General features: G+C 37.0%; 1 protein-coding gene across 1 annotated transcript in view; it reads left to right on the top strand.

The window, feature by feature from the left end:
- The window catches only part of LOC107747714 (charged multivesicular body protein 7-like), a 5,811-nt gene extending 1,172 nt beyond the window's left edge, over positions 1 to 4,639 (top strand). Inside the window, exons 3-9 of the mRNA XM_016562312.1 lie at positions 413 to 546; positions 661 to 709; positions 796 to 915; positions 2,032 to 2,130; positions 2,237 to 2,294; positions 3,126 to 3,353; positions 4,563 to 4,639. Coding sequence (XP_016417798.1) covers positions 413 to 546; positions 661 to 709; positions 796 to 915; positions 2,032 to 2,130; positions 2,237 to 2,294; positions 3,126 to 3,353; positions 4,563 to 4,591 — 717 coding nt within the window. The 3' untranslated portion in view covers positions 4,592 to 4,639. The remainder of the gene's footprint in view (positions 1 to 412; positions 547 to 660; positions 710 to 795; positions 916 to 2,031; positions 2,131 to 2,236; positions 2,295 to 3,125; positions 3,354 to 4,562) is intronic.
- The last annotated feature ends 4,346 nt before the right edge of the window (positions 4,640 to 8,985 follow it).

Here is an 8,985-nt window from a genome sequence, read left to right as displayed (position 1 = left end):
GGCATCACAGTATGGTAAGGGGTGTAACATTTCCGTCACATGCTTGAGGTATTCGGCCAATCACAACGCACTGGATAGCTGGCCAATCACAGCACACACCTCGCTTTTCAGACCGATGAGCTTTGTAAAAATCGACGCGTTTCAAAAAGGTGGGGCATAGAGGAGAAACAATAATGTACAGTATGTGGAAAATAATGTGTTTTTTGAACCTTAAACCGTATTAAGACATTGCATTACACCAAATAATGTTCTTTTTAGCAACATCATATGACCCCTTTAAGTATTAATAATCAGTGCTCTAAATGTGTCACTAAAATCACATGCAACTGATTGGGTGATTAGTAACTTTTAGCACTTGTTTGGTTTCAGATTGCTCAGTTCTAATGAAACTTTTGACCATGTCCATGTATAGCTGGTGAAGTTTAGTCAGGCAGGACAGGGCCGTGTGTCTTCCGTCAGCGAGGTGGACCTGGGCATCTATCAGCTCCAGCGCAGCGAGAAGCTTCTGGAGGAGAGGGTGGAGGCGTTGGGACAGGAAGCAGAAAAGTGAGCCAGTTCATCCAAATTGTATTGATGTTATTCCGGTCAGGTGTCATTTTTGTGACATGATTGGTAATTACAATGGCGCTGCAGCTAAATAATGCATTGTCTAATGTGCAGGTGTAAGCAGCAGGCAAAATCGCTGCTTAAAGAGGGAAAGAAATCACAGGTATGAGCACACTTTTGTGTTTTGTGCCTATTTATTGTAATAGGCGAGAAAAGTGTTTTAATGGTTCCCACTTTTTCCTGTCACAGGCCCTGAGATGTTTACGTGGGAGCAAGCGGGTGGAGAAGAAAGCAGATCGTCTGTTTGCTCAGCTCGAGACGGTCAAGGGGATCCTGGACAGAATAGCAAACTCCCAAACTGACCGCCTGGTGAGATGCACACACACACAGATGCACTGACGGTCTGCTGTGAGTGTCAACACATGCTGTTGGCCATCAGCAGTGAACGTCACCCACACTTCACCACGTCTGTCTTTTTTTTCTTCTTCATAATTTGACATTTGCATTATCTCCACGAGCAGGCTTGTTAAGGGTTGCCAGATGTCAAGAGTTTAAATCCTTCAATCTGAGCTTTTCTTTTAAATAGACACATTTGTTCCCCCCAGTTTTACTTAATCTCCCCAATCTGCCAGCCATTCGCATGCGCTCTCTTACACTGCGGAAAAAGCGCATGCGTTTGAAAACACCAGCAAACATGTAAGTTGGAGTTCAGTGATCTGTAAAAGTGCAGTAGAGTTAGTCTGTGTTCCTCTACGCAGCCGTTTGCGCTGTTTGCTGTTTCAAACCTTCTCACTGATGAGTAAATCTAGACATGGATCTCTATTGTTTGCGATTGCGGTTGGTTGCTGAATAAATGCACTTATGCAACCTCCGTGTCACAATACAAAGTCATTTTTTTGTTGCTTTAAACCAAAAACACTAACATAATTTGGAATGAATGGGTTAGAAACTTCTAAGGATGTTCCTCTTGTCCATACAATGACATATGAAATATGTTCCAGTTCTTCCAAATCAAGTCATACAAAAGCTTTGTGTGACTGAAATTGAAGTTATTATTCTTCCTCCTTGGAATTAAGCTCATTAGTCATATGGTGTTTTTGTGGCTTGACAGATGAAATAATCACAATGAACTGTTATTGTATGGAAGAGAGCTGTATGTAACACTCTTTAAAATACATACTTTTGCTTTTGTTCCAAACAGAACATCTAAAACATAGCGCACAAGTAATATTAACTTAAGATGCGCGTTAAATATCGCATGTGATTTATCCTGCAGCCCTAGTTAATATTAAAAATTTCACAGGTTTAGCTTTTGAGAGAAGCTTCTTGTGTTGCCAGTTTTCATAATGTAGAGAGTGTTTATTATAATTTACCAGGAAACTATAAGTTGTATGCTTGTTGATGCACACCACAGATGTCACATTAAAACATTGAAGCATATCCATTATGCATGGCTTAATGAAATGTTTTCATATGTGTGAGCAGGTGATGCAGGCATACCAGGCAGGTGTGGCGGCTCTGAGAATCTCACTGAAGGGTGTGACTGTGGAGCGAGCAGAGAACCTGGTTGATCAGATACAGGAGGTGATTCATCAGAAACTTGCATTGTTTATGTTTTATTAGTTAGAATATAATTATACATTATATAAAAGTTCTTTATTTCCCATTTGTTTTTGTTTTTTTTGCACAGTTATGCGACACTCAGGATGAAGTCAACCAGACTCTTGCCAGTGGGGCGTTGGATTCTGGTATACAAGTTTCACTTTGTTTTAGACTATATGCATCTCCCAGATGAATTCTGTATATCATGAATTCAGCATTGTCTGCGGACCATGAGAACTTTTCATGGGTGTGGAATGATGAGTGTGATTAGTTTACTATTGGCGCTTTTCCACTGCATGGTACGGCACGGTACGGTTCACTTTTGGGGGGTTTTCCACTGGGTACAGTACCTGGTACCTGGTACTTTTTTTAGTACCACTTCGGTTGGGGTTCCAAGTGAACCGTACCGTTACCAAAACGTGACGTGTAAACTCTGCTGATCACGGATTGGCCGGAGAGAATCGTCACTACCTGTGTCACTGAACTTGCGACACAAACACAAAAGAACCGCTAGATTTAAAAAAGCACAGCCAGCGAAGGATCGAACGCAACTGTTTTGAACGAGCACACCTTTTTTTTAACAACCAAAAAGTTTTGTTGTCTGTTGCGGAAGTACAGACGTTCCTCTCGTTGATAGCAGAGGAGCGGATCCAGCGAGAGCTTGATGGGGCGACGCGGAATGAAAACGTTTTTTTTAGGAGTCGTGGTAGTAGAGGCGGCGCAACTATAACGACATGTGAATAATCCCGCCCACTCTAAAGCGGTACTGAACTGCAGTGGAAACGCAAACCAAGCCGAACCGTGCCGTGCCGTACTGAGCCGTACCGAGCCGAGTCGTGGCCATATGATTGGTATTTCTGCCTTACAGGCTTCTACTGTTCATTAATGAATGACAATACCTTCACGCTTTCACAGTTGAGCTGGAACGGTCTTTCCCATAAAGCTGCCTTAAAAACGAATGCTTCATGTGCTCATAGGTGAGGATTCAGAGGAGTTTGAAGAGGAGCTGAAGTCATTATTGGAGAAAACCATCCCAGATAACGACGTGCTCCCAGTGGTCCCGACGCATCCTATTTCTCCAAGGAAAACGGGTATCCCGGATGCTGATTTTGTCCGGTCTCTGCCCTCTGTGCCTGATTCCAGTCTAGGCATCACAGATGAGGAGCTGGACAGAGAACTAAGTCGACTTACAGTCTCTGACACAGGTTCCTTTACGCTTTTCTAGTTATTTCTGAAACGTCACTAGTTAATGGTGTTTGATAAGGCAAGCATCACTGTTATTATTGCTCATACTTTGAGTGGTGTTGCCAAAAATACCGAATTGATTTCTATACGTATTGATACTGAAACATTTGAAAGGGTTTCAGTACTCATTTTATGCAGTATTGATACAACAATACCAATAGTTTTTCTCCAAAATAAAAGCTTGCGGATTTACCTCTTGCAAGTAAATATATAAAAACCTAAGTATTATAATTTTAGTGCTGCTGTGTAAAGTAAAATAATATACTAATTTAAATATAAATTTAGAATTTGACATTATTTTGTTTTTAGCAAATGGCTGCAATATAACAAAGAGTGAAAAATTTAAGGGGGTCTGAATACTTTCCGTACCCACTGTATATATGAGACATAAATATATTACTATTGTAATACAACTGCACTAATAAATAAATATATGCATAGTTAAAAAGATGTTAAAAATAATATATTCATATGTTGTTATTATAATTTCAAAGCTACTTTATTAATAAAGTTTAATTTTAATGTTGTGGCAATTATTCTCTCTGTTATCAAAAATGGTATTAAATATTTTTCAAGCTACCGAAATGCGAAATTGCAGTATCTTGACAACACTTACTTGGAGTTCGGATTCAGTGCAAAAATTGTGCAGTTTATTGATGTGAACTTCATAGAATTAGGCCCTTATTTAATTTATTAATTATTCAGGGATTTAGTTTGAGGCCCTTTTAGATAAGCTAAACAAGACACAACATTTTTGTCTTTGCAAAGTTTCACTGAGACAGCAGCACCACTGTTTGCTTTAATATAATTATGTTGTTGTTGTTGTTGTTGAAATACAATATTTATTTGTGAAGTTCACATAAAAAACAGACTGTGGTTGGTTGTTTTACATGTCAATCAAATGTCACCTTTCTGTCTAAATCTCCAAAGCTAGACTTAAAAGATGTCAAAACATACTGTTGAATAATTAAATCAGTCCATCTATCATTGATTCATTCAGACTTTTTTTAATGAAGTATTTATTGTATCGATTGTATTTTTTTAAAATAAAAATCTTTCACTGCTCTTTTCCTTGTAACAGTTTTCATTATTGATTATGACCTTGTAAAAACAGGGAATGTTTCTTTTATTGAGTGTTTATCTAGTGTTTTCTTTTCTCTGTGTTTCAGCTCAGAGGAGGCCGGAGCCGGCACAGTGACCGACCGCTCCGCACAAGCAGCCACTAAAATGGCTTAATCACTATCCACTAAAGAAAGCCATCCGATACAGTACATGTGTGTCCTTGCATTGTAATAAGCCCTACTGAGTCTTTATGAAAAGCCCTTATTCATGTTTGTAATGGCATGTCTATTTTTGTTTTTTTAAAGAAAGTTTTAAGAGTGGCCTTTTTGAGTTTCTAAAGTCTGTACAATGTATTATTCTAATAAAACTACAAATTATGATGTCAAATAAAGTATATTCTGTACTCTTTGTTTTGATAAGTGAGATGCTCACTCAGATGTTTTTTCATTATTAATATTAATATTATTTTATATGATTATTATTATAATTTTGAAGGGTATAGTATATTCAAATCTGTAGTTTTAAGTACATAGCCATATTAATGAGTTATAAACACTGCCAGAAACTAAAGAAAATAAAATGGTTTTTCAAAGTTTAAGGTTGATGTATTGTTTCTGAAAGAAGTCACATATTCTTAACAAAGCTGCATTTATTTGTAAAAGAATAAATAGAGTAAAATAATATTTTGAAATTATTCTTACAATAAAATGTCATTTATTCCTGTGACGTAAAGCTGAAAGCATCATTACTCCAGTCTTCAGTGTCACGTGATCCTTCAGAAATCATTCTGATATGAATGGAGAAAAGTTTTTTTATATATTTTTGTTGAAACTGCTTTATTTTTTAGGATTATACTAAGTATAGAAAGCTCAAAAGCGCTGCATTTGTTTGAAACAGACATCTTTCGTAACATTATAAATGTCATTGCTGTGACTTTTTAATGATCAATGTCGCTACTGAATACAAGTATTAATTTAAAAAATGTTACTGACTCCAAACTTTTGAACGGTAGTGTACATCTATCCTATGTTTTTATAACAATACATATTTTATGTTTCTAAGAGAATGTGATTTGAATTAACTTCCAATGTTTATTTATTTATTTTTTATTTATTTATTGAGAATATTATGTCAACAAATAAGGAAACAGTTACAATACAAAAATATAAAAAATACAGGGGTATATAATTAAAACCTCACATTCAAAGGAAAAGATTGAACTTACAAATTTCAATTGTTTTTAAAGACTTATTATTATGTGAGTTAGAAATAGTCCCAAAGTAATGCTGTATTTCAGCAAGCAAAACGTGAAAAATAGAAAAGTGGCTTCTAACTTGAGAACTTACATTTATGTATATCAAATTTTGTTAACAAGATAGTGCACTTTTTTCCAATTAACAAATCCAAACAAAACATTTCCCAAAGTAAAGAACATTCTTTATCAATATTCTCAATAATGAATAAGGAAAAGTCTTTCCACAACACGCAATGTTTATTAGTGACGAATTGGAAGCGCAAAATGACGTCAGAGCAGCAGTGTAGACGCAGATTCTATGGCAAGCCGTTTTAGCATTAAATACCCCATGCTGTAATAGTCATAATTTAGTTTTGATTAGTCTGCAACTATTCTGCAATTTCGAGTCGTCGTAATTGGAATTAAGATATCTACAATGTGTTTATGACTAGTCATTATATGCATTGAAGATATCTACAATGTTTTGACTAGTCATATACATTCGAGATATCATATTCTTCCATTGACTTCCATTGGAAAATATTTTCTGATATCTACAAATGAGTTTTGACTGGTAAAATTGTAATTAAAGATATTGATTTTGTACCAGGCATAATTCTAATTAGAGATATCTCAAATTACAATTTTACTAGTGATAATTAAACTAGAGATATCTCTGACTGAATTACCACTAGTAAAAATTATAATTTGAGATATCTCTAACTGGTGTTTGACTAGTCAAAAATTAAATTTAATGGGGTCCTATTATGCTTTTTCACTTTAGCTCGCAGGCGGCTATGGTGGTAAGGGGCGTGACATTTCCCGACCAGGCGCCGAGTGGTGCCAATCACAGCCCACACTGGCCCAGCTAACCAATCACAGCACATTCCGTATTTCAGAAGGCGGGCCTTCATTTGATTCAGGAACTATCCGAGCCGTTCATGCCAGACTGGGGAGAGAGGTGTTGTAATAATGTAAAATATGTGAAAAATAATGTGTTTTTCGAACAACCTTATCTTATACTCTAGTATGAGAGCCTGTTCTAATGCACCCCCAAAACAAAATCAAGACTTTGTAAAAGAGCATAATAGGACCCCTTTAAGATATCTTTAATTCATCATTTTTAAAGATATCCAAAATACGTTATTAGATATCTGAAAGTAATTTATTACTAGTCAAATTACAAGAGTAGATATCTTGAATTTCATTTTTGACTAAGCAAAACATAATAAGAGATATATCTTGAACGAGATATCTCTAACTGGTGTTTGACTAGTCAAAAATTAAATTTAATGGGGTCCTATTATGCTTTTTCACTTTTTCAACTTTAGTTAGTCGGTAATGTTGCTGTTTGAGCATAAAAAGATATGCAAAGTTACAAAGTTCAAAGTCCACTTCAAAAGGAAATATTTTATTTTTTAATTATGGATATCTCAATCTGATTTTTGACTAGGAAGATCTTTGGATATATCTGCATTTAGTTTTGTGACTAGGAGAAATTTCAATGTAGATATCTGGAATTAACAATGTGACTAGTCAAAATTCCTTTATAGGTATCTAAAATATGCATGCAAATACTCCTTTGTTAAGCCCCACCTTAAACATTTTATTAACCAATCCTACCTTGGAAACTGTTGTCTTCCTCCCTTTTGTCTAAGAATTGTATAATAAAGTTCCTGCATCTTTGGTTAATTTTAAACTGTATACCCAAGTATTCAAAATAATGTAGCTGGTGCACATGTAAAAGTGACACAAGGTATGCATGAGAACACTCAATCTACACACAATGTAATGTACTGATCAATATCATCAGTACATGTTAATGCCAGTTAAACTTTTATTACCTTGCAATCTTTTTAAAATCAGCCTTCACTTTTTTTTTTTTACTGGGTCTGCCTTGATTCTGAAGCATTATTCTTCATACTTCTGGTATGAAACAATCTCAGCTTTCAAATTTTGTAATTTTTTAAGAAATTCAAACAATAAATACCGTTTTGTGGCTCTTTAATGACATATTGCTCTATTGCCTCAGCACGTGAACCGCTCGTCTTTTCATATTTACATTACTTAAAGTGCAACATGAACATGAATGAACATCAGAACGTATTTTATTTCAACCGTGGAAAGACGTCGTCAATACAGCCAACTTTTCAAGTTTAAGTCCACCAAAGTTAATCTACTCTCCTATCTGGTTTGTTTGTCAGACAAAACGGCGGATTCGGCGTTATGATTAGTCAGATCGCTTGTCAATCAAGCTCTTTGCTAGCGGTCAATTCAGATATCTTAAAATTTCATTGCGACTGGTCGAAACTGAATTAGAGATATCTCTGAATATCTTTGGGAATGTTACGCGTCTAATGAAGATACCTATCAAAATTGCAGAATAGATATCTGAAATTGGAATTTTGACTAGTTAAAACCATAGACTATATAAAAACATGGATGTAGTGTCCGTGACGTCACCCGTAGGTTTCTGAAGAGCGTTTTTGAAGCTCAAAGTGGGCGGAGCCGGCCGTCGACATCTTGGCAGCGCGTCACCGCCTGTCACTCCCGGATAATCGAAAATGGGCAAAGAGGTGGGAGTTGGTTGCTGAAACCACGCCCACCAAGCTCGACGGATGAGTTATAAAAAAATTCACCCCCCTTACAGTTGTCATGAAGGGCAAAATTAGATATAGACCAAAACCACTTTTTGTACCAGGCTGTAAACATATTTTTTTCTGCTGTAAAGTTGGGCATTTTAACATGGGGAGTCTATGGGACTGTCTCCCTTTTGGAGCCAGCCTCTAGCGGCCAGTCGATGAATTGCAGTTTTAGTCACTTCCGTGTTGGTTTCACGACAGAGACCAGAAGGTTGCCGCTTGGTCAAAACTAAATTATCCCTGCGTTCCATTCGGAAGGGCTCATCCCTATGCCCTAATCCCTTCAAAGGGTTTACCCTCCGGACTGAGAGCTCGTAGGGGACCAAACAACTGTTTCTTGAAGTGCCCTTCTGCGTCATCATCACGTGCCCACACGGAGGCGCCGTCATCATGCAAAGAATCTGCGCAAAGGATCATGGGAGCCCGAAGTGTCCATCAGTTGTACCCTTCGAAATCCTTCATTCCGAAGGGCCCTTTGAAGTGGCCAGTTTTGAGCACTTCGGTTTGGAACGACCCTTCAATATGGCGGCCATGATTGTTTTCACTCCGAAGTGCCCTTCGGAGGGCGATATATCCTGTTTGGAACGCACTGTATGACTAGTACAGCAAGAGGTATTTAATGCTAATTCGGCTTGCCATTCGCAGACGCGAGTT

This window comes from Sinocyclocheilus rhinocerous, unplaced genomic scaffold (genome assembly GCF_001515625.1).
Source record: "Sinocyclocheilus rhinocerous isolate Xijiao unplaced genomic scaffold, SAMN03320098_v1.1 scaffold2816, whole genome shotgun sequence".
Taxonomy (NCBI): domain Eukaryota; kingdom Metazoa; phylum Chordata; class Actinopteri; order Cypriniformes; family Cyprinidae; genus Sinocyclocheilus; species Sinocyclocheilus rhinocerous.
This window is presented reverse-complemented; position numbering and strand designations above follow the sequence as displayed.